General features: G+C 45.7%; 1 protein-coding gene across 8 annotated transcripts in view; it reads right to left on the bottom strand.

Moving 5' to 3' along the window:
• Nucleotides 1-21: 21 nt before the first annotated feature.
• The window catches only part of FAM219A (family with sequence similarity 219 member A), a 50878-nt gene continuing 24720 nt past the window's right edge, over nucleotides 22-26179 (bottom strand). For 2 of the 8 annotated variants that reach the window (XM_026008953.2, XM_072728074.1), the window contains exons 2-6: nucleotides 7241-7289; nucleotides 4459-4561; nucleotides 4151-4231; nucleotides 3456-3510; nucleotides 22-2934 (exon numbers count right to left, since the gene is read on the bottom strand). In XM_026008953.2, coding sequence (XP_025864738.1) covers nucleotides 2776-2934; nucleotides 3456-3510; nucleotides 4151-4231; nucleotides 4459-4561; nucleotides 7241-7289 — 447 coding nt within the window. In that variant the 3' untranslated portion in view covers nucleotides 22-2775. Of the gene's footprint in view, nucleotides 2935-3455; nucleotides 3511-4150; nucleotides 4232-4458; nucleotides 4562-7189; nucleotides 7290-26179 lie in introns of all 8 variants that reach the window. The other 6 variants (XM_026008951.2, XM_072728072.1, XM_026008954.2 and 3 more) reach the window with 3 other exon arrangements.

Here is a 26179-nt window from a genome sequence, read left to right as displayed (position 1 = left end):
AGGTAGGGAGATGAGGCTGGCTTGTTTGATGCTTTTAATATCATTATTTGTGTTACACGATACACAACCAAGGATGATGGTCAATACTGCAATGGAAATGTTAAAAAAAATATTATACACGGCTCATGTCTTCCACACACCTTCCTGGAAATAAATTAGTGAGCACGGAGAAACCTGGCTGATAGGCAGCCAGAGCTGAGGGTAGAGGGAGTGTTAAGGCAGTATCTACAAGGGGGAAGGATGACAAGGGGGCAAGCTAAGGCCTCAGTTCCTCCCCTCCAACATCCCAGACAGGGAAGGAGGGACCCACACACTCTCCTAGACCCAAAAGGTGCTGGCCACCAGCTCCCTACTTCTCTCTACCACTTGTACACTGCCTCAGTTGGAAGCCCTCACCTGCCAGGGAACTAGCCTGTCCTGTGGGGAGGGAGCTTTTCCCTGGTTCCTCAGGGCCAGAGAGGTCAAGCAGTGGGCCAGTCCTAGGGCAAGTCAGCAGCAAAGACAGTAGTCTAAATGAGCCCTCGTGGGGACCCTGCCTGGAAAAGAGGAGGTACCCATGTTCTAGAAGGGTGAGACGGGGAGCCCAGGGTGAAGATAGTAGTGGTAGGAAACTTGGCTGTGGGGCCCGGCTGCCAGAATGGGGATGCTGACCAGGGTGGCAGGGAAAGGTTCAGATGGGAGTGAGATGGGCCTTATAGGTATCGCGGGTGCCTTATTTGTCCTTGCTTCCCTTTGGCATTTGTTTTCTCCTCACTTAACCAGGGTCCCTGCACTTGAGGAGGTATGAGAGGGTGGGAAGAATTGAGGGGGGAGAGCTGCACCTCAAAAACTTTGGAGCCTGTGGGTTTTGAGGTGCTACCTTCCCAAGCCAGCAGCCTATTCTCACTCCTCACTACCCTTCCCTCCAGGGAGTGGGCCGTGGGGGTGTCCTGTGCAAGCTTGCAGCATGTGGGGGTGTCCTGTGCAAGCTTGCAGCATGTGGGTGGTACATATGAGAGTGGATATCCCAATATGTGTAGGTTGTACCATGGAAGAATGGGGAGTATACACCCTGGTCCTGGGATATGGGGTTTGTGAGGCATAAGACCTGAGCAGTCTTAGGCTCTCTGTGCTTTCATATGTCTTCACATGGGGGCAGGTCTCTATTGCCCAGTCAGAGGAGGTGCTGGACTTGATCACCTCCTCCCTCTTGATTTTTAATTTTCCGCCCTCTCCCTGCGCACCCCCCCACCCCCAACACTAGCAGCAGAAGCAGCAATACACACATTCGGACTCACAAATACCACATAGAGCTACACACATAACATATACCCCCCACACATACATGTTCATAGACACACACACATGTATTCCCAAATAGATCCCAAATACATCCAGGTCTCTTAGGAACTTCCCTCTCCTTTCCACACAGACACACAACTCAGAAAGCCCCATAGATGTATTCAAAGACACACAGAGACTTGTCCACACACCTCCATAGAAATTCCTATGAAGGAATTCCTTCAGGTTTGAAAAGACCTTAAAAGTAACTTCAGACCCCGCTCATTTTACAATGGCAGAAACCAAAGCCCAGGGAACACAAGTGGCTTGTTGAAAGTGGATAGAGTGAGTGCTGGCGTAAGGGCCACAACCCACACTTCTGACTCTCAGGCTTGGGCTCTCAGTACACTGCTGAGCAGCCTCTCCCATCGCTAATAGACCACACAGTCACTTTCCCACCACAGACACATATCCATGACAGAAACAGACATCTGGAGAGACAGGACCAGCACAGAGACACAGACACACACCCTGACAGCCTCAGACACACGCACATCCTGCCAAATTCTTGCTACCATACACATGCAACCACTGTTTTCTCCTAAGCTTGTCTCCTTGAAGATTCTTACTGGGAAGCAGCATCTGGGATCCTAGGCTGGAGAAAAATGGGAATGGGGCATTCGAGGCCAGCCCTACCTCCTGCTTCCAGCCTGGGATGGAGACCAATGAACAGAAGCCTAGAGGGGTGTGAGGAGTTGACAGAGAAATAGATGCATTGGTTGGGGGTGGGTGAGGACAAATCATATCACCCCAAACTGGCCTGCTCTAAGGCCCACCGTACTCCTCCACAACCCAGAGAGAAGGAAGGGGGTGATGGGGTGAAGTGGAGGGAGAAGGCAGTGATTCTATGGGCAGGTGAGGAGGGCGGCGGGCAGTATCCACTGGGCAGCTTTGCCAGGCTTCCCATCTGGAGAGGAGGGGGAAACAAATAGTTATATGGGCGGGCAGGGGGTGCATGGAGGGGGCTCTGAGATGCTGGGCCCTGCTCCCACTGCCCTGGGCCTTTCTGCCTCCCAGCCTCTTTCCTTGTCAGGCTGGGGCTGGGGGAGCTCATGGCTTCACTGGGGTGGGGTCAAGCCCCTGGCTTTGTGATCCCTCCCCCCACTGATTAGTGTTAGCCTCCCTGCTGTCTGGTCTTTCCTCTCCTCAACCAGACTGCATCTTTGGGGAGGGGGGCAGGGTGCTGGGCAAGATCCCCCAAGTAACTGAACAAACAGCCCCACCATTCCTCAGCCCCCGGGGTGGAGAAAGACCCGGTTTTGGTTTCTCCGGCTCCATGAACACACAGAGGTACACGTCCTACCATAGGAGGAAGCAATGACTGTTACGAGGTTGGCGGCTGTAGGGGGCACAGGGGCCAGGGGCAGGCAGACAAGCTGGGGAGGGGTTGGCCCCTGCCCTGTCCAACCTGGCCCTTGGGGACCCTGCCCCGGGTGGCCGCAATGGCCCCGCCCGCTACTGAATGTGGCAGGCGGTGGAGGACGTGGCCTGGCAGCACATGCAGGTAGGGTTCACGGACTTGGGGGGAATGAGGTCCAGGTCCTCGTCATCTGGTATCTCGTCTAACCGGTAGCCGTCCTTCAGCAGCTGGATGTTCAAATCTTGGTTGATCTGCTGTAGACAAAGCGGAGGGAGGTCAGGCTCGGGGTGATCTGGAGGAACCACTCACAGTCAGGCCTCACTCACAGGCCACCTGCATCCAACTCAGTCCCATCCCAGGTTACTGAAATGCCAGGCTTTGCCCCTTCTTAGGCCCCGGCCTCACTTCTGGCCTCACTTCTTTACAGGTACAACCTTGAGGCCCTGCCTCTCTACAAAGGGCAGCTGCCTCTATTTGGCTGGCCCCTATAAAGTATCGCCTGTATTTCACACTCCATTCTGTTTAGGGACCCTGTTCTAACCACAAGCTCAAACCTTGCCCCTAAAACGGGGCTCCCCACACTCAAGGCCCATTTCTAACGGCCTCCAGTTTCTTTCAGACACTGTCCCACCCCAGGCCCCACCCCTCACAGGCCTCCACCTAGCTTTGCCCATTACTCTTCTCAGGGTGTGAGTGGGTGTTGGCCCCATGCCCTTTCCTGGATGGCGGTGATCCTGCTCAGGCGTGCCTAGAGTCCTAAGGAGTGGGGCCTCACCTCAGCAGAGGAGTAGCCAGAGGAGGAATATCTGGACATGTCAAAGTCATCATCGCTGGTGGTAGGAGAAAGAGACAGAGAAGTAATTCCTCAATATTAAATAGGAAACTCCCTGTACCCCACTCCCTACCCAACAGTTGATACCTTCCCCCTCCCTCGTGCTTCCAAGCAAACAGCAGATCTAAATCAAAGACTGTGCTTGCTGTGCAAATGCCCAGGTTCCCTAGTCCTACCCTTCTGAATGAATTGTTACCCTTAACCTTCTTCTACACAGAGCTGATACATCCTTTACCCCCATTTCTCTCACTTTTCTTCTAGGCTCAAATCCCCGACTTGTTGGGTTTTCCCAAACTTTAAGTGTAGCCAGGTGTGTTCCTAGCAGTAGAGCTCCTTCCTTGGAGGGAGCAGGACATTGAACATTGCATCAGGGCCCATTCAAGGGACAGTGATTGAATCAGTTGTCCCAGGACAGCATCAGGCTGTGACATTTCCCCTTTCCTCTCTCTGCTCTTTCCTACCTCCAGATAAAAAAAATTCCATTCCCTGGGAGATTCATCCTTGGAGAACTCCTGGCTGTCTGAGGAATACCCCACATTCCACTTCTGACAATATAGCAGGTGTGGCCTGTACAGCCCACTTGTATGTTCATATAGTTTCTGTGGCTTGCCCAGCTGCCCCAACATCCCTGTACACACCTGTCCGTGTCAAGGGCTACCAGTGGCTTCTCATCTGGGCTCTGGTCAAGCGAGGAGTAGCCTTTATTGGGGACGACCAGCCTGGGTAGAAAATTTAGGGGATTGGATTGGCAACTGGAGCAGATAGCCTGGCGAGGAACTGGATTGGGCCCTGACCCACCACTTCCCCCTGCCCCTTGGATCCTGTTGAGATTCTCTCCTCTCAGGGAGGAGTTGGGCCTGAGGAGGGAGGAAAGAAGGAGAAGCATAGGACCAGCAGAAATAGATGCTGACTGGCAGGGTCCAGGTGAGGTAGGGGGGGCCTCTACCTTGTCCGGGCCATGACATTGTTCTTCTTGGGTTGCTGGTTGACGGGGCTACCCATGCTGCCATTCTTCAGGGAGCCCTTTCGGGCCAGCTCCCGCTGCTTTTCTGCAGGAGAACATGGGAAGGAAGCTGTGTCCTGCTCCCAGGGCCACCACCCTACCTTACTGCTCAGGGCTGACGGGGTTGGGCCTCCATTGTGAAACCTCTTGCTTCTCTAGGAACCGAGACAGGGATCCCAACTCCAGGCCCTTCTGCTTGGTGGAGACAATACTTGCCCCTGTACAACCTGAGGCAGACACTAAGGGGCAACAGGAAGAGGTTGACCCCTGCCTTCCAGAAGCTCTACTCCCATGTGGGGCAGTTAGTATGTGCTTGATGCCAGAGAAAGGCTGGAGATGAAGCAGAAGCATGGAGGAATCAGGGCTTCTTGCAGGTGATACCTTGAGCTGGAGAGAAGAGGGCATTCTAGGAAGGAGGGATAGCATACGCAAAAATGAATTTATAAGTGAGCAAAATAAGGTTGGATCCAGATGGGATGGAGGGGTGAAGTTGGAGGGAAGTCAGGTCAGAAAAACAGGATACATTTATTCAGTCATTTATTTATTCACCAATCACCATTATGTCTTAGGTCCTGTGTTAAGGGGTTGGGGGCTCCTTCTGGTTACAAACTCAGAGTTTGAAGACTTTGAATGCTAGACCAAGGAACTTGGGATTAATGAAGAAGCCGAAGGAGCTACTGAAGTTGTAGAGTGGGAGGGGAAGAATGGGGCTAGCAGAGTAAGGGGCAGGACGCTGGGGAGCTCCTCTGACTTTACTTCTGACTCTTGTGCCAGCCTTTGAGTTCTTCAGGGCTCGAGTCTACCAGCTTCATGGAGCTGGCCACCAGGTGACCCACTGTCTAGTATGTGGCACTGTTCCCAGTAGTTAGTAGCGCCTGGGCCCTTGAGAAAGCCTGCCTACACTTTCCTACTCATCTTAAACCCAGATGTGGGAAAAAGAACTATTGGGTGAAGAGAGATGCTGAGGGGAAAGCTCTCATAAAATAACCACTAGCCCCAGAGAGTCAGGATGGAATGGGCATTCCCAGCTACTGTGACTCTGAAATTTCCCCTGATCTCCATGTCTCTTAGTCTCTCGTCTCTCAGTCTTGATCCTCTGTCTTTGCCACTGCTCCTCTGACTCCAGTTTTTTCCCCTGGCTTCTTTCCAGCAGGCAGCAGCTGCCGTTACCACTCCATGACTCTAGGGGGTGCCATCTGCTAGGAGGTTCCCGGTGGTGATTTTTCCTTAGTTCAATTGGGACAAAGTTGTGAATTTTCAAGAGGCACTTTGGTGGTAGTATAATGGGGAGGGGAAAAAAAGTGTTATTTTAAAAGCATATTGGAATTGTTTTAAATAGCGAAAAAAATGCAAACAATAAATTTGCAAAACCAAACTATGGACTACTATGCAACCATTTAAAAGTGTGAAGTCATTCTTTATACACTGACATTGGCAGGGTCTGCATGGTATTAAGTGGAAAACAAAAACAAAAACAAAAACAAAGTTTTGGAAAATGTGTACAGTATGATGCCACTATTGTTAAAAAGTAAAATAAAACAATAAAAACTAAAAAGGCTTAGGATGATTATCTGTGGGAAGGGCATAAAAGGAGAAGAACACTTGTTAAAATACTTGTATTATTAAACAATAATAACAAAACTGGCTGCAGTTTGAGACTGGTGTCTTGGGAAGATGAACAAATTCCCCTGAGAGAACTGCTCTCTTGTTTAGAAAAACAGCCTGAGGAGATCCCTGGATGTGGTCTAGAATGAGAAGCAAGATCAAAACAATACAAAACACCCCCCCCCCCCCGACATACACACCACAAGAAAAGAAAACAAACAAACACTGAATAAAAGAATAGGACTGTGAAAAGGAGCTCTGGCAGCTACAGAGGGAAAGGTTTTACAACAGATAGAGAAAGGCCAAGAGGGTGGCAGGCATGGCAGAGGAGTTTTGAAGGATAGTGATGAGTTGTATGTAATTGTAAACTGTTTCCTGGATACACTGTGATGTAATTCTTCATGAAACCAAACTTTAGTAAGTCTGTTATATGCAGCAACCTTTGGTAAGTAACAGTTTGGTCCCCCAAGGGAGAAGGACAGTGTTTGGCATAGGGTGAAGTGAGAAGAGCAGTGGGAGCTACAGCAGTAGTTAGGAGCCAAGTGGCTTCCCTGGAAAGGGGGTGGGGAGATATTTGGGCTTACTAAAAAATCAAGGGAAAGCTCCCAAAACAGGAGCCTGCCAGGCCCTGAGATCTCTGGATGGGTGAGGGAGGAAAAGAGAGAAGATCTCAGCTTCTAGGTTTTCGGATCCTCACTCATTTCTACCCCTCAAACATAGTAACTGACACCCCACCTCTAAGGCAGTTTCCTTCCAGCTTGGTCCAATGTTTGATGGGACTTCTAACCCTCTCTCTGGGGTTCCCTGGTTTTATCCCTGAAGCTAGCCCCTGGAACACCTGGAGTCTTCTTGGCCTCAGAGATGCTTCCTAGAGCTTTGGGTCCTGCAGAGAACTAACTTCCTTCTTTACCTTGCAGGAAATAAGGTGTCTGGCAGTGCCAATGACTTGGTGGTTTGAGTCTTGGAATCATCTAGTCTGAGTTGGTTTATTTGTGCCACCTCATTGCAGACCCAGCCCAGAGCATCTTGTCCACTCCCCACATCTCCCTCAGCCCCCGGACACACTCACCCAGCTTCACTTGGAGCGGGGATGGTTTGTAATTCATGGCTACTGACTCACCCTCCCGGGCGTCACAGTCCCCGTCTGAGATGGAGGCGGCGGCTGGGTCCTGTGGGAAGAAAGCAGAGAGACAGAGAATTGTTAGGAAGTGAATTCATGGGGCTGCTCTCAGCCCTAAAGCTGTTTTTTCCACTTGTCCTCTGGAAGCATTAACACTTGGCAGTAGACAGGCGATTCAAGGAGGGAAGGGCAGATCCATATATGCTGGAAGGAAGACCCCGAACTGGGTAAAAGAGCCGCAGGTTTCAGCCCCACTTACGCTTACCTAGGTGTCTGTCTTCAAAGACCTGTGTGAGCCAGCCTCACCCCAGAAAGCCTACTGTGATTCCTTAAACCCACAGAATCTCCTTGTCCAACTTCCCCTTGCCCTGTTCCTCAGGGGTCTTCCTGTATACTTGTTTGGAAAGGTCTTTCTAGGTTCCTTTGAGTTTAAGTCTGGATTAAGGGCAGAGTAGATGCCCTCTAAGACAGACCTTCTGCTTCTGTTTTCTCCTAGCATTGGATGGGTCTCTTTGCCAGATCTAGAGAACTGACTGGCCAAGCCAGGCCAGACTTCAAGGCTGCAGCCAATGGACAAAAGAGTCCTCATGAGGACTTCTCTTCGTTTCACAGATGAGTCATAAAGAATGTCTCCTGAAAGGTTGGCTGGATATGGTAGGTGAGAAGATGAATAATGGCAAACGAACTGGTGACCAGTTAGTACTGTGCTGCTCAGTAATCTAGCCTCATTGTTTCCTCCAAAACACCTCAAACCTCTGCTACAAGGTCCAGGGCCCTGGCCAATCCTACTTTAGTCAGTTGGAAGGGGCTGGAATCATGCACACTCTCCTTGAGAAACTGATACAGATACTGCCACTCTAGGCATCTGCCTAGGATTAAAGAATAGTAAGCCCAAGGCCTGAGAACTGCAGAGTGGACCCAAGGCTGCCTGTTCTGCCTCTGGGGATGCAGGCAGCAGACAGACAGGTAGAATGCTCCAGAATTGGCCCTACAGTGTCAGGCCCAGGGATCTGAGTGACCAAGCAAGGGAAGGACATAGAACCATTATGATGGCTTCTGTTCCCTTTAGAATGAGGCAGTAGAAATAAAAACATGCTTGTCATTAAGGGGAAAGGAAAAAGTCTAGAATGTTTGGGAGGGAAATCCTAGCCTTGCCCGTGTTCCTTCAGGCGAGCCAGAGTGTAAGACCTTGGGTAGACTCTGTTGCCACAGTGGTTTGTGAGTTCCTGAGGGCAGAATCTGGGCCTCTGTCCTCTGCTCTGAACCTACACCACTTAGCTGGGATTGTAGGGGACAGGGCTCAGAAAAAGTGGGGTGCTGCAGTGCCTCAGTGCATCTCAGGTGGCGCCTCATGCTACAGTCCTCTCCAATCCTTTATTCTCTGCCTCCTTGTCTGAGTTCCTCCTGCGAGATTCCTAATGGATAGCACTTGTCCCATGCAGACTTAGAGAAGCAGGCTTCTCTGCAGCCAAAACAACCTTGAGGTGCTACCTACAGGGGGCATGAAGACCTGACAGCTGGGTTCTGGTTTTCCCCTTAGGCTACAGGTAGGACTCCTTTCCAAAGCAGCCTGAGGGATGACTTTTCAAAGGGTAAAGCCCAAAAACATGCCTGTGGGATCCCACCAGTGAAGTACTGGCACCTTTCCAATTTCCTTAGTCACATTACTTTTTCTGTACCATTTCTCACATGTCACACATACCATATCCATTTGGATATGGTTTCCTCTTCTGGCTTTGAGGACACTGTGATCCTTGGCTCATGTTGCCTCTTTAACCATCATTTTTTACTCCTCCCACAGCCCTGTGTCTCTTCAGCAGTTTTTGGCCCTCAGTCTACCTCTCACTTTGGGGAGCCCTAATGTTTCTTACAGTTTAGAGTAACATTTTTACACTAGGGACTTCTAAATCTATGGCCTTCCCAATCTGGTATCTTCTCTGGAACCCTCTACCCCATCCATTCATGCAAGCTTCACTGTCCTTTCCTTGGGGCTGACTTTAAACACATGAGCCCTTCAGGGATGCCGGGTGGCTCAGTCAGTTAAGTGTCTCCCTTCTGCTCAGGTCATGATCTCAGGGTCCTGGGATCAAGGGTTGCATTGGGCTCCCTGCTCAATAGGGAGCCTGCTTCTCCCTCTCCTTCTGCGCCTCCCCACCTCATGTTCTCTCTCTCTCAAAAACAAAAACAAAAACAAAACAAAAAACAAACAACAACAACAACAACAAAAACCCACACGTGAGTCCCTCAGGCGTGTAAGGCTAACCTTTTCCTCTTTAATACAGATGAGTTCATAAGAGTTGCTTCTCTCAGGCTGGAGGTACCACCGAGTAGGAATGGTAACATTGGAGGGAGACTATGCAGGAAGGATAGGGTCTGAGTGAGGGCTGAGAAGCTGTTGAGCAATTCTAGTTACAGGGGCCCACATTTGGTCCTTCATGCCACTGGACAGGTCTTGGTGGCTTCTGATCCCTGAGGGAAATTGCCAGTTCCTGTGGGTCATAAACTAGGGTGCAGAGAGAGCCCTGGGCTTGAAAAGTCCCATGCAAAGCCTACCATTCAGCATCTCCCCATCACTGTCCATGATAGAAGGTCATTTTCATGGCAAGAACAAAGATCTCTGGCACTGTGCCTGAACATTCAAGTCTTTACTGTGGGCTTCCTGTATGTTTTCCCTGAGAAACACAGCCAATGCACCATGACCATCACATGGAAATGTAATCAGGTTAAATGTGAAATATTCATGAATGTTAAGTATCAGAGAGAATCCAGGCAGAAGGAAATGTCTGGCTCCAAAAAATCAGGGAGAATTTAAAATGCCCCCCAAGGACATCTGACAGGAGTTAGCTAGATCCAGGAACTAGAGTGGGGATTAGCAAGATTATTAAACACTCAGTGGAGACAGACATTGAAATGCATCTCTAACAACCCGTGTTTCTGCAACCCTTCAAATAAATTCTCCACAGACTGCAGAAATGATTAATAGCCCAGTCTCACTGTTTCTGGGACAGCATATATAGGCTAATGGCCAGTGCAAAGCCAACATAATTAGAGGAAGGCAAAAGTGCCAGAAGAATCCTTAGAGCTAGTCTGGTCCAGTTTAATTTTTTTTTTTAATCTTTTTTTTTAAATTTAATTTTATTTTATTTATGATAGTCAGAGAGAGAGAGGCAGAGACACAGGCAGAGGGAGGAGAAGCAGGCTCCATGCACCAGGAGCCCGACGTGGGATTCGATCCCGGGTCTCCAGGATCGCGCCCTGGGCCAACGGAAGGCGCCAAACCGCTGCGCCACCCAGGGATCCCTGGTCCAGTTTAATTTTCATTAAACTGTGTTCCCTGAACCCTGTGCCTTGGGCAGGGCTGAGTGCAAGGGGGAAGCAATAATAGGGAGAATGAAGATCCTCTTTTATTTCACTTATATACCAGCCTTTCTACAAATTTTTGGTTGGAGAAAGGGTTCTGTTGCAACAACAACAACAAAGTTAAAATCCATTGATTTGAGGTGCCTGTCTGGGTTAGTTGGTAGGGTGAGTGATTCTTGATCTTAGGGTTGTGAGTTTGAACCCCATGTTGGGTGTATAGATTACTTTAAAATAAAATATTTTAAAAATCCATTAATTTAATACAATCTGGTCCTTTAAAAATGTTTTATTATGGAGATTATTCAACTTACACAAAAGTGGAGAAAATAATATAGTGAGATCTTGGGTATTATCAGCTTTGACAAATTCAACTCATTAATCCATTAAAAAAAATCTTCACTCCTCCATTTACTAGCTGTGCAATCTGGCTTTCAGTTTCCTTATCTGTAAAATGCAACTAATATTAATACCTTCATCAAAGGTTCTTGTGAGGCTAAAATAAGTTAGTACATGTGAGCACTAGGTACATATTAAGCAATATACTTTGCTAGTTATAAAGTTATTAGTACAGGTTCCATAAGGCCTACACAATGCCCTGGGAGTGACTGGCCCACAGCTGCATCCCTGGCATCACACAGATTGGGGCCTGGATTACATAGGGAAGTAGCCATGGAAAAGGTATTCCCTCCACAGGGTGAGAAGGGGACTGACCAGGGGTCATTCTGCCTCCTCTTGCTCCTTACTCCAATATACTAAATTTCCTTCATTTATTTATCAGTGGCAGGCCTGGGGCTCATAAAGATAAAAAAAATAATCCCATCCTTAAGGAGCTTCCAGTAATTATCAACAGTGTCAAAAACCAGATAAGTCCCAGGAGATACAGTATTTAGAAATAAGGAAGTCATAGGTGCCCTCAGAAAACACAGTTTTAGTTGAAGAGTAGGAACAGAATCCAGATTACAGAGGATTTAGGAGGGAATAGGAAAAGCTAAAGGAGAAACAGTGAACATGGATATTATTTCAAGGAATCAGACTGAGAAGAAAAGGAATGAGAATAAATGATAGCCAGAGGGAACTTTGGAGTTGAAGAAATTTCTTTGGACCTAGGGAATACCTGACTAATATCCTAGACTGAGGGGAAAGAAGCTAGAAACATCAAAAGGAGATGTTTGATACAGCATGGTCCTGGTAGACTCAAAAGGAGATGGAAACAGAGCCTTGGGCCAGGGAAGGAAGGCTCCTTACTGAAATGGAAGGGAGGTGAAGATGAGTGGAGGATGTAGATAACATGGAGGCAGAAGGGTAGGTGGAAAGTTAAAGGAGTTCATTCCTGAAAGTCTAGTTAGGTAAGGAAGAAGTTGAATACTAAGAGGTTGGAGACAAAGGGATACTTGGTGACTGGCCAGAAGAGGAAGGAGATCAGACTGGCTGGGCTTCTAGCTACAAATTCTTATCTTTTACCTAGGTGCCCTTGATCTCGTCACCAGGATGAAAGATGCTCTCCGTGGTGCTGAACAATTTTGCCCTTGTCTTGTGGATTGAACATGAGTGAGTTTTAGCTTTAGTTTTAGTTTTAGTTTTAGTTTTAGTTTTAGTTTTAGTTTTAGTTTTAGTTTTAGTTTAGAGACATGATTCAGTTTTAGCTTTCCCACAAGAAAGGTAACCTCTGTCCTCACCTCCAAGCACTAAGTCTCAGGCAAATGGAAATTTAAATGGATTCAGAATGAAATATGAAGAGGCAAAGTGCTCCTACCAACATTATCTAAACTTTCTTTGCTGAAAACATGTGACTTTTCCTCCAGGTTTACAAGGGAGTTAGCAGAGGCAGTTCTGAGTTGTCAGAGGCTACCTTTGGAATAGTTATGTCTGTACTCTGTTCAATTGTCCTGGGTGGAAGCAGGAAGCAGGGCAAACCTAGAGCAGGAACAGGGTGAGGAAGAAAGATGACGCTGATAAAGAAGCAGGAAAGCAGAGAAGATCTGGAGCTCACACCCTTCTCTCACAGGTAGGTTGAGGCACCAAAGACAAGGCACCAAAGACCAACTCTTGTTTCTGTAACAATTTGTCTAGAGGTCAGCTCAGAAACTACCTGGGGTCTCTTGTTCAGGGCTATGCCACCTCTCAAAACATCTCTTGCCAGCGGGTAGAAATAAACATGTTTAGATATCATATTTTATTTTTTTAGATTTTATTTATTTATTTTATTTATATTTTATTTATTCATTTATTCATAGAGATGCAGAGAGAGAGAGAGAGAGAGAGAGAGAGAGAGAGAAGAGAGAGGCAGAGACACAGGCAGAGGGAGAAGCAGGCACCATGCAGAGAGCCCGACATGGGACTCGATCCAGGGTCTCCAGGATCATGCCCTGGGCTGCAGGCGGCACTAAACCACTGCGCCACTGGGGCTGCCCAGATATCATATTTTAGAGAGAGATCCAGATGATACAACTAACTACAACATTGGACTCTTTATGTTCAATGTCCATGGGTGAGCAGAAACCTAACCTCCTGTCCAAGAATATTCAGTAGCAATGTAGGCACTGGGTAGACACCTCTATTTCCCTACAGATGACTGTTTATTCAGCCTGTAAGGCTGAATTACCAACTTTAAAAAAAAAGATTTTATTTATTTATTCATGAGAGACACACAGAGAGAGGTAGGGACAGAGAGAAAAGCAGGCTCCTCACAGGGAGCCCAATGTAGGACTTGACTCCTGGACCCAGGACCACGCCCTGAGCCAAAGGCAGATGTTCAACCGCTGAGCCATCCAGGCACCCCTTCCCATCTGTTTCTGACTCCACATCTCAACATAAGAATCATTTGACCAATAACAGGTCTTTGTGGTATGACGTGAAGTTCTGAGTCCTATTTCCTAAGTCTGAGTTTTAGGCAGCTCCTATTTTTACTCCTCAGCTCCCCTTTTCCAGGATTCTCCAGGAGCTGCCTGCAGCGCCAGGCAATTGGCAGGACGTCTATCTTTTAGGTGCATATTAAGACCTTTATGGGGCCCACTTCTGAGGAAAGATAAATATCTTTTACAAGTATAAGGTCTTTGGGGAAGATTAAGGAAACACAAGAGACACCATTTTTTTCCAAATGCTGCTTGTGGCTTTTACAAAGAGGGGAAGGAGAACTGAAAAAAAAATCCATGAAGCCTACATTTTCAAGAGGGGCCTCCCTTATTAGTCTAAATCTGATCAATCTACTAGGTTTTTCTCCAAAAGAAGGCTCAATTCAAATAGTCAACACACTGAGTGTCTACTCTTTTCAGCTCTGGAGTAGCTACTGGTGGTTGCATGCAAAGAAGGAAAGCACTCTTTCTTTATACATATCACACTTCTGCAGAGGAATTTTGGGACAAAGTAAAGTTAACCATAAAGAAATAGAAAGGATTTTTATGCTACAGCTAGAGTGTGAGAACTCAGATTGGTCCTGTGATTAATGGAGAATTTTCTGTCTCCTTACACAGCTCAATGGAATTAGTTACCAAAAACAAGCACCACCAAGGTTTAGTATCTTTGTAGTGGCTGTCACTGGGACCAAAATGGAGAAGGGTTCTGCTGACCCCAGGCCTAATAACAACCTAATAACAATAATAGCCATGGTAAGTTTAATAGATTTTTCTTTCTTTCTTTCTTTCTTTTTTAAGATTGTGTTTATTTATTTAACAGAGAGAGAGCAAGTGAGAGAGAGAGAGAGAGAGAGAGCATGACCAGGGAAGAGGGGCAAAGGGAGAGGAAGAGGGAGAAGCAGTCTCCCAGCTGAGCAAGGACACAGCCCCCCCCCCTTGCAGGTTGTGATCCCAGGACCCTGGGATCATGGCCTGAGCCAAAGGCAGACACCTAACCGACTAAGTAATCCAGGTGCCCCTAGATTTTTCTATTATACAGTAATATATGCTAAAAATTTTTTAATTCATATTTTCACTATCTTGAAACAACCTCTGTTAATGCTCTAGTGTATTTAAGTCTTGTATGTAGACGACAGTAGCAACACTCTGGGGTTTCCCTCCCTAGGAGCTGATGTTTGTCCTTAGAGGTAGGCTCTAAGTACCATGTTGGTTCAGTGTGGTTCCATTCTTGCTTGGATCAGGTGGAGCTGATCAGTTTCCCCAGAATAGGAAGTAGGACTAAGAGGAGATGTAAGGTTTAAAACTGTAGATAAGGTAGCAGAGAAAGCCATTGGACAGAGAGACAAGAATAAAGCTGATGTTCACAAAGAAGCAGACCAAGAGGTAAAGTCTTTCCTAGGCTCTGGTTCTAGAACTTGCTCTACCCTCCTAAGGCTTGAAGGGCACAACTGCCCTTGAATACTATGAGGAATCCTAGTGTCCTCATAGTCTAGTTTTTTTTTTTTTTTTAAGATTTTATTTATTTATTCATGAGAGACACAGAGACAGAGAGAGGCAGAAATACAAGCAGAGGGAGAAGCAGGCTCCATGCAGGGAGCCCAATGTGGGACTTGAGCCCAGGAATCTGGGATCATGCCCAGAGCCAAAGGCAGGTGCTCAACCACTGAGCCACCCAGGCACCTCTAGTTTCTTTTTTAGCTTACACTAGCTTAAGTTAAAATTTGTTACTATAACCAGAGAGTGTCAACTAATACACATGCATTGAACAACATTTAAAGAAAAACAAACTGTATCTTATATTCGCATTTTTATCTTTATTTTTAAAGTGAGATTGTAAGAGAGAACAAGTGGAGAGACAGAGGGAGAGAAAGAATCTTAAGCAGGCTCACAACCAGAGAGTGTCAACTAATACACATGCATTGAACAACATTTAAAGAAAAACAAACTGTATCTTATATTCGCATTTTTATCTTTATTTTTAAAGTGAGATTGTAAGAGAGAACAAGTGGAGAGACAGAGGGAGAGAAAGAATCTTAAGCAGGCTCACAACCTGAGATCAAGACCTGAGCTGAAATCAAGAGCTGGATGCTTAACTGACTGAATCACCCAGATGCCCCTTATATTCTTTATTTTTAAAAATTAATATTGGAATATAATCAACTCTCCATATTTTCACATAGTTTTTGAAATCATCAGTTTAATGGCTACAAATATCCATAAGAGGGGATGTACAATAACTTTTTGTTTTGTACAATAAGTTTTTAACCATTCACTTATTTTGGACATTCAGGTTGCTTATAATTTTTCACTATTATAAATAATGCCATGCTTAAATCCATATGTATTTGCATTTAGGATAGTTTCTTTTTAAAAAGATTCTATTTATTCACTTTAGAGACAGAGAATGAGTATGAGTTGGGGGAGAGGCAGAGGGAGAGGGAGAGAGAATCTCAAGCAGACTCTGTGCTGAGTGTGGAATCTGAAATGGAGCTCAATCCCACAGTCCCGAGATCACAACCCAAGCCAAAATCAAGAGTCAGCCGCCCAACCAACTGAACCACCCAGGTGCCCCTAGGATAATTTCTTAAATAAAGTAGAATTATAAAGTAAAAAAGCAGGAGTGCTTTTAAGATTCTTGATACACATTGACAAAGTGCTTTCCCAAAGGATTGTTCCAATTTACTGCCTCCAGTCATGACTGAGGGCTATAGTTGGTTTTTAATATTTTATTTCTCACTGTGTGCCAGGGAATTTTAGGTCATCACATCTATCCATCATCTTGCAAGAGAACTATGCCTCAGTCCTTACTCACCTAGTGCCCTCTGGGGAATCTTCTTTCAAAGAACAGAATTCCCTCTGGGTATCACCTGCCAGACAAAATATGCCTAACTTGAGGCCACCAATTAAGAACAAATGGAGAGAAGACTTTGTTACACTGAAGTTTTGGAAAAACTCTAAATGGGGACAGTACCTGCCTGGTGGCCAGCCACCAGGCTTTAGCTAGTTCTTGGCCGGTGCCAGCACATCAGCTGTAGGAACCATGACTAATTGCAGAACCAGGAGGCAAATTTCACAGAAGTTTGCTTTCAGACTTGTGGGAGGAGAATTAATCAAAATGGCTCTGGAGTTACCCAGCAAGAGTGGCAGCTTCTACTTCCTTACTCATTAATTAGTTTTCAAAAAAGTCTACTCAGAACTACTCAGGGGAAAAAAAAAAGAACGGCGAAAGATATGAAGTTAGTACTGGGATGGCAAATAACTAGATTCATTTTTCAAAATGGGGAGACAAAGGGTCAGTGAGTTTTTTTGGGGGCGGGGCAGTGAGTTTTTAAAAAGATTTAGAATCCTGCTCTGCCTCCTTCATGGTTAGGACTGCTTGTCCTAGATTGATATTGTATTATTCATTCCCATTCCTAATCACCTGGAGACCCTATGACTAAAAAGCCTTTGTTCAGGAGATAGGACAAATACCTCAACTCAGGGACACCCACTGTAGCAGAAGTGGCTTGAGGTAAGCCTAGGGAACAAGCCTCATGATTCAGGAGGTAGGAACCAGAGCTACAAATTGAGAAACTTGGGTTCCTCTGGGAGGCCTAGCCCCTGTGATTTTCATCCCTATCCTTAAGCTTATACCCTGAACCAGATGTTCAAGAGTCTCCTACCTTATTTTGGACCAACTAGAGACACAGGTCTTATGACCTAAAGGGTTTCTGAATTCCCTATCTTGCCACACCTCCCTGGCCCCCATTTCAATCTCTTTAGGGAAAGAATATCTCACTTAATGGAGAAAAGGGTAAAAGCATAAAGTTCTTTAAAAATAGATCAACAGTGATTAAAATGGCTAATTTTATGTTATGAAAAAGTGGAAGAAAATAAAAGATGGACTGGTAAGGCCTGAGGCAGAAAGAAAATGTGTGAGGGTGGGCCGTGGATAGAAGGCCGTCTCTTTCTTTCTCTTTCTCTCTCCTTCTTTCTTTTTTGCTTCAGTTCCAGCCAACACAGACCTTGGCGATGAGGCCTATGAGGGGGGAAATTATTCTAAAATCAAGGGTGCTGGAGGGGCCAAGAGATTCTGAGTCAAGTTTCTGGGGTCCTTCTGCTTAGGCAGGGCCCAGAGGAGGGCAAGAAGGGAACCAGATGTTCAGGACTAACAAAGCTTTAAGGAGCGTGTCTAGAGGATCTTTCAGTTTCCTTCCAGGATGTGGATTCTAGTTCTCCAAGGTAAGAATGGAGGCACAGAACATTGAGGAAAGATGCTGTCCAAAAATCAAAAGATTTTTGATTTTTTGGTTGGAGTGTCTTTGAGACCGGTCCCTCAGCTCTGCACATGGATCTTGGCCCCAAATCTCACTGGAGGATTTTTGGTAAGCTTTAGTTACTCAAGGGACTGAGCCTACCCTGCATCAATTCATGAATCTTTTGGACTTCTTGTTTTCCAAATTCTTGCTGCTTCCAACCAAGTCTAGGGCCTTCCGTCACTCTTATCAGGCATGCTTTGTGCAGCAAAGAGGTTAATGTTAAAGGCTCCTGGAGGCTCAGCAGTGAAGGTCAGAGAGGGAAGTAGAGAGTTAACTCTACAAAGGCTCATAAACCCCTAAGTTTCTGTTAAGTCAGCTTTTTTATGGTGTGTTTGTGTGTGTGTGTATGTGTGTGAGAGAGAGAGAGAGATGTGTACCAGTTGGTGGTGGAAGAGTAGGGGGAGGGAAGAGTCTAGCCTATAGCATAAACTCAAGGCAAATTTTCAGCAGTGAAGCCAGCTGGTTGCTAGTTATGCATCTCTTCAGAGAAATAATACTTATCCACTAAACTAGATGGTCCTGGGGCCCTGTTGGAGGGTCTCTGCAGGCTCATGGTGGTAAAGAGCCTTTCTCTATTCATCTGTCACTCTCTGGCTGGTGCAGTGACACTGACCAGCTAACTCAAAGGTATAATCTCCCTCTTAAGGCATGCACAGGAAGGGGACCTGAAACAACACATAACCTATACCTACCCAAACCCCGCCCCCTACAGTTCTGTAGCCCACACCTCTGAGGAATACTTCTGACTACACTCTCTCAAAGCTCCTCTGCACCTGTGCAGGCTTCATCTCTTCTAGATGGTTCTGACATACATGCACAGCCTATATCCCTCCACACCTGCTGAGCTTATCTGTGTGCGTGCAGGATAGTGCTTCTTAAACATTAATATGCATATGAATCACCTGGGGATATTGTTTAAGTGCAGATTCCAATGTAGTAGATCTGGAATGGTGCCTAAGTGTATTTCATACAAGCTCTCAAGTGATACCAATGCTCTCAATACAGAGACCACACTGAATAGCAAGGCTCCAGGCCACCCTCCCTCTACACCCACACCATCCCAGACAGTCTCTCAAACAGCCCTCTGCCATCACCTTAACTTGTTTTATATTCTTAGTGCCAAGAGAGGACAATTCTTTGGTGTGGAAGGAGGGAGGAGAGAGGACCCAAAGCTCATATTGAGGAGGCAGCTCTGCCAAGAGCTGTGGCTGAGCCAAGTCAGGAAGTTGTTCACAATGCAGACCAGATGTGGTTCTTCTGGAATTCAGCAGATCATTTAGTTAAAATTGCTTGAACACCTGTTACCTGCTATATGTACAGTTATGGTGCTTGGTGTTTTGTATATATTATCTCATTTAATCTTCCTAAAAGACTGAGTAAGGTAAATAATATTCCCACTTTAAAACTGAAGAACCTGATTATATAAAGTAATATGTTCAAAATCATACCTAGAAGGTGGTTAGCACTAGAATTTTTTTTAAATTTTTTTATTTATTTATGATAGTCACACACAGAGAGAGAGAGGCAGAGACACAGGCAGAGGGAGAAGCAGGCTCCATGCACCGGGAGCTCGACGTGGGATTCAATCCCGGGTCTCCAGGATCGCGCCCTGGGCCAAAGGCAGGCATTAAACCACTGTGCCACCCCAGGGATCCCAGCACTAGAATTTGAATCTAACTTGTCATTTCTTATACCCAACTCCTTCTTTTTTTTAAATTTCATAGTTTTATTTTTACATTTAGGCTTTTAATCCATCTGGAGTTTTGAAATAGAGATCTAACTTAATGCTTTAACAAATGGATAACATATCACCATACCCCTTTTTTGGAATGACATCCTGTTACCACTAGTTTGAAATGATATCTTAATTTCCCATATACATGTCTGTTTTCTAAATTATTTTTTTAAATTTTATTTAACCCCCCCTCCTTAGAAACATCAGATAAAGTCATGAGATTAACAACACATCAGAACATTCACAGCTGTGGGACTGTTGTCTTATAAAGCAGGCACTTGGAAGGCTGGTACTAATCTCATCCCGTCTCCAGTGCTCTGCACACACTTAAAGCCTCTCTTTAGAAAATGGCATGGATGCTTTCTGATTAGCAATCTCTTGCTCAACAAGTGCTCCAGTGCTCCATATGAAGGTGATATTGGAGTTACTCAAGCAGTCAATATCTCAAGATAGAAAGAGGCAGACACAGAGACAGACAGACTAGCAGGAAGCAGGAAGCAAGAAAAAGCACTGGGGACTGAGAATGCTGAGCCCAGGAGAGAAAAGCAGACAACAGTATTAAAAAAAAGCAGATGAGGGATCCCTGGGTGGCGCAGCGGTTTAGCACCTGCCTTTGGCCCAGGGCGCAATCCTGGAGACCCAGGATCGAATCCCACATCGGGCTCCTGGTGCATGGAGCCTGCTTCTCCCTCTGCCTATGTCTCTGCCTCTCTCTCTCTCTCTCTGTGACTATCATAAATAAATTTAAAAAAAAAAGGAGATGAAAGAGTCTCAGTCACCAATTCACTTCTGGTCCTAAATTTTAGAGGTACTTATATTATAGGCACTGTGCTAGGTGCAGTGGATACAAAAGATAATATGATCTCTACTCATGAAGAGCTCAAAGGCTCTTACGTACTGACATAAGGCAAATGAATAAACAGATAATTTTTAATAATATGCCAAGTGCTATAACAGAGGTTTGTAAGAGTGTCGTCTGTACACAGAACAGAAGCACCTATTCTACTCTGGGGAATTAGGAAAGATTTCTCCAAAGAGAGTTGAGGCATGAAGAATGAGTAGGAGATAGAAATGAACCAGATGAAGAAAGCAGTAGGGAAAGAAAAGCAAAGAAAAGAAAGGAGTAGGGAGGAAAACACACATGACTATATAGCAGGAAAAAAGAATAGCTCAATTTTGCTGGAATGTTAAGTGGTGGGGTGAAGTGGCAGGTGATGAGACCAGAACTGGAGGAAGGCTTAAAATCATGAAGGACTTTGTAAATCACATTCAGGACCTTAGCCTTTAGTGGAAAATAATGGGATCAGAGAAGAAAAACATATCAACGTCAGACTGCCAGGGTTTAGTGGCAGACTGGATCTGGGTTTGAGGAGAAAGACCTAGGCACAGATGACTCCTAGGTTTCGTGTGTGTGCATGTGTGCACACACCTATAAATATGAAGGGGTAGGTAGAAGACTGACAGCCCTGCTCAGAGAGGCAACAGGCTAAGAAGAGGCTGGTGTCATGGATGTCTGGGAAGGATAAGGTTTTGAGACGGATAATATAAAACAGGGAGAAACAAAACTAGAGTCGTAAAGGGGCTCTTAAATGACAAGAGAGACTGGAGTGGAGGATGGTTGAGGCCAGAAGGTAGGAGCCAGTGGAGAAGGGCCAGATATTTGAAGACATCAATAAAGAGAGTTCAAGACACACTGTTTATTCTGTGGTTTGCTGACATTTCAGCAAAAACTCTATTTTCCTCTCAAAGTTATATGTCTGATCCTTGGGAAGCTTGAGACTCCCCAGAAAGAAGCCCCATTAGAGGAGTCTAGCCCTGGTCCAGAAAGGATGGCAGGTCTGCTATTTTTTAGGAAGTGTGGGTACAGGTGGTTTGAAGACAAAGGAGGCTGACCAGGGCCTGGACAATCTCAAAGTAACAGTAAGCTGGGTGGGGGTAGGGGGTGTAGTTGCCCCCAATTCTGGCTGTACCACAGTCCCATGACTTAGCCTTGGGCCATTCTCCCCCGGCCAGGGTAGAAAGCACAAAAACCCTGGGCTTCTAGTCCTTCAGGCAAGAGGCCTGCACAGACCAAACAGGAGCAGCCTGGGAATCCAGGACAGCAGGGAGCAGCCTGCATTGAGCTTTTTCTAGAACTGAAATACCAGCTCCACCAACCATGGACATATAGGAAAGGCTCAATGTTGAAACTATACTCCAAGAGATCATGGTTATCTAGTGATCATGATTTCTCACTTTTAAAACCTTCAATAATCCTTTTCTTTTCTTAAAAGAAGGTTTTATTTCTTTATTTGACAGAGAGAGAGAGAGTGCACAAGCAGGGGGAGCAGTAGGGAGACAGAGAGGGAGAAGCAGGCTCCCTGTTGAGCAGAGCCTGACACAGGATTCGATCCCAGAACCCTGGGACCATGACTGGAGCCAAAGGCAGACACTTAACTGACTGGCTACCCAGGTGCCCCTTCAATAGTACTTTTCTAGGGATGCCCGGGTGGCTCAGCAGTTAACCGTTTGCCTTTGGCTCAGGTTGTGATCCCGGGTCAGGATCCCTGTGAGGAGCCTGCTTCTCCCTCTGTCTATGTCTCTGCCTCTCTTTCTCTCTGTCTCTCATGAATAAATAAATAAAATCTTTTAAAAAGATAGTACTGTTCTATAAAAATAAACAAATAAAGCTAAAGAATCATTTGACTTAGGGGTGCCTGGGTGGCTCAGTTGGTAGAGCATGCAACTCTTGATCTTGGGATTGTAAATTTGAGTCCCATGTTGGGTGTAGAAATATTTAAAAATAAAATCTTAAAAAAAAAAAAGAATCATTTGACTTAATTATCAATTCATCCCATAGCTATAGTAATGGAGTCAGTAAACTGTATGCCTCCACTGTAAGAGAAGTTAAGATATGTGCAATTAGAGTTGGGGTAGATTCTAGTTTCTGTCTCTTGCATGCAAACACGAGAACCTATGAGTGAGTAGGCAGTGAGCAGGAAAACAGGCTTGCACTAGCACTGGCAATCTCAATGAGGTTGGAATGACTCTTCCCAGAACCTTGACCTTGGGGTCTACTATATTTTGAAAACATCATGTTCTGGGGATGAAGAGCCTGTTTCGCTATTTACAAAAACGGGTCTGTGAATGCTGCCAGAGTTGAATGAATGTTTTATGCTATTTGATGTGTTTGAAATAACCCAATAAGTTGAAAATTTTTGCTGTGAAAGGAATACTTGTTCTGTAGAGTTAAATCATGGTTACAACTAGAAAAGAAACTCCAGAAGTTCCTGTATTTCCTGGCAAAGGAACAATGCTTTCTCTTGGTTTGCTCCACAACCTTATGGCAGTCGAAGGTTAGTTACAAGGCCTCACATTTGGGCTTCAAGGAAGCCCAGAACAACCATTTCCAGGAATATTTTGGATTCTACATGGACACCTAATTTCACAGGCAGTAGGGACCTGCCTTATTCATATTATGACTTCCACTCTTTCCCCTAATCTCTTCTATCTTTCACTTCAAGTAAAATCTGAGCATTGGTTCTTTGGTGATTTTACCCTACCAGTATTTAGGAAAGTACTTTTCAACTCCTTGTTACATCTAGGTGGGACAAGACAAGTTCTCTCTCGACATATAAGAGAACTAATGGTCTATAGAAAAAAAAAAAAACCCTGAAAATCCAGTCAACCCTGGGCTGCTCTGGATTCTGAGAGAATTTTGCCACCCAACTCCTCTGGCCCAGCCCCAACCAGCTGCAAATTGTCTGGATCGAGCTGCTTTGACACGCTGATGTTATCAGCCACATGGTGCCTGGAGCACGCAGATAGGAACCATCTCACCGGAGTAGTAGGTGCCGTCTCACCGGAGGAGTAATGCAATTTACTTTCTGAAATCCAAGTATAAAATCTTGAAAGAAAAAAAAATCTTGAAAGCTGACATTTTTTATCTACCACAGGAGGGGATTGATAGTGTGGAATTCCCAGCGGAACCATCAAAATGAGGAAATGGCTTTTGTCATCTATTAATAAACAGTTCAAAGCAATGGAAAAACATACAGAGAGGATTTGTAGGGAAAGTTAAGTGTCTAGTCCTTCTTGCCCCCTCCCTCTTCCGTCCTCTGAGCTGTGCTGCCAGGTGAAGACCACCTTACTTGTGTGAACTCCAAGCTGGGGCTAAAAGCACCTCTCCTGAGCATCCCTGTGAGAGTCCCCTAGGCTGGGGAAATGGAAGAGGCACCAGCTTCCCCATGCCATAACAGTTTGGGTGGGTCTCCACCAGCCCTTTTTTGGAAAGGAGCTATTCAGATTGGGCCAGGAATGGTGGCAAAGAAGCAGTCGCTTGCCCTCCTTTCCACTTCCCCAACCTAATCCCATGCCACTCTTCCCCAGATTATCATACTTTGTATCAGGGGTCTTTGTTCCTGACAGAGCACAAAGAGCCTTCCTGCTTCATGCTCCCCTTTTGGCTACACCTTACTTATCCTTCAGACCTCAGATGAAACATCATCTCTTATAAAAAAAAAAATTCCCATGAATACCAGGATAGGTCAGGTCCCTCTGTAATATACTCTCACAGCACCACCTCCCTTCATTTCTTTCACGTACTTGTCAAATTTTACTTCAGTGAATACTTGAATAATTTATTTAATAAATGTTCATGAAGGCAGGGACCATGCCTATTTCTACTGTGTTCTCCCAGTGACCAGCATAGAAAATGAAGGGCCATAATCTGATAACAAACAGATTGCTTTCTATTTGGTTTGAGCCACAGCAAGGCTCTTTCTGTAACAGAGGTAGCAAAAGTCCAGTGGCCTGCCAGGCTGTGCCAGGGCCTTGTTTAATGGTGTCCCAGACAGATATTGTATTGTGTGCTCTTTGTAGGGCCACTTCTCTACATAAGCCTTTGGCTAGGGGCTGAAAGACTGCCTTCCAGGAAATTATTTTGGGGAACAGCTAAAGCAGGAGTCCCCAAACCCTCTGTTACTCACTCACTCACCTGAAGGGTTGGCCTAGTTAAAACTCACTTAAGGCCCATGACCAAAGCGGCAGCCCAACTCCAGGTAGACCTCTTGTGGGGACCAAGATGAGCAGATACAGCTTTGTTTGAGACTCTAGGGCCAGGCTCAGATTTTGCTTGCAGATATACACTCCCACCATCAAGTGAGTAAGGCCCAACTCTTACTGACAACTTTTTTTTTTTAAGCTGAAGATGTGATTTTCTTTTTTTCTTTTTAAAAGATTTTTATTTATTTATTCATGAGAGACACAGAGAGAGGCAGAGACATAGGCAGAGGGAAGAAAAGCAGGCTCCACCCAGGAAGCCCGATGCTGGGACTTGATCCGGAAACTCTGGGATCACGTCCAGAGCTGAAGGCAGACACTCAACCACTGAGCCACCCAGGCATCCCAACTGTCAAGTTTTAGAGCAGTGGGAACCCAGCTTGGAACCAAACCATCAGAAAACCCTTTAGAGGGAGATATGGTCAGGGCTGCTCTGATCCTGTCTGTTCAAAGTACTTTCTGACAACCTGGGGCTTACAACCATGTTTGGTAGGCTGTGAAGTACCCAAAAATGGGAGCACTTGGGAGTTCAGACATAAGGGCAAAAAGACAGCAAAGGAAAACATAAGAAACCTCCCCAAACACTAAACACACCTCTGGCTGGAGAATAGGGCCTGTGGATTCCAGTATTACCTGTGAACTGCAACGACTTTGAGAGCCTAGACAGGTCATTTCACTGAGTTCCCAGGTCTGTTTTTATTCAGGCCCTGAGATTCCAGAAAGAGCCTCCAGGGTAGAGAGTAAATGAGTTGTCCCAAGTCAATGCCAGATGGCAGCTCTGGGATTAGAATTCATGGGCCCTTCTTTCCAGCCAGCTGCTCCTTCCCCTGAGTCTTGAACCATTTCTTCTGAATACTCAGGATTATATTCAATTTAGTAAGGTTTGTGGTCACATAATCACTGCTCTTAATAAAACAGAATACAGAGCATCCGCTATTAGGGAAGGGAAACATGGGGGAGACCTTGCCCCTGAGAAAACAGGCCAAAAGCAAGTTCTGGCTGAGGCTAGGACTGTTCTACTTGAACAAAAACCAACACAAACAACTCCCTTGGGATCTGACAGGGTCATCATCTGTTCTTGTTTCTTGTCCAGGCTTCTTTATATGTCAATAACCTGTGCTCAATCCCATAGTAAGGGCCTCTCCTAGAAGCTGGGAAACACTGTTTCCACAGGCAAGAGAGGTGTCAGCCTGAGGGACAATCTGGATCTAGATCCTCTGAGCATCTTTTCATCCATAAATTAGTTACTACATTGTTAATAGTCCATCTCCAGGAGTGTTATCCTCTTCAAATGTGTATCTCTTAAAGTGGGTTGGAGGCAGCCCTACTCCTTCCAGCCCCAACTGTCAGGTCTACTCATGGCTCAGCAGACACCAAATGCTCTCTTCTTCTTCCTGACATGGCCTGTCCCATTATGACTGGCTGGTGCTAAGAGTGGGGGCCTGCAGCTGTTCTCTGCTGGTTTCATGTTGCTTTAGCACCTGTTTCTTTCACCAGGAAGTTATTTGAGGTATAAGGCATGTAATGGCCTTTCAGCGCAGACAGTTCTTTTTGATAAGGGATTCAGGAGTCTATGAGAGGTGAAGAAAACAATGGAGACCCTTACACAAGGCCTAGAGTAAGGCTGGTTGGGAGGGATGGGATCTTAAGTGCT

This window comes from Vulpes vulpes, chromosome 12 (assembly GCF_048418805.1).
Source record: "Vulpes vulpes isolate BD-2025 chromosome 12, VulVul3, whole genome shotgun sequence".
NCBI lineage: Eukaryota > Metazoa > Chordata > Mammalia > Carnivora > Canidae > Vulpes > Vulpes vulpes.
Note: the sequence above shows the minus strand (reverse complement) of the source record. Positions and strands in the feature narration are given on the sequence as shown.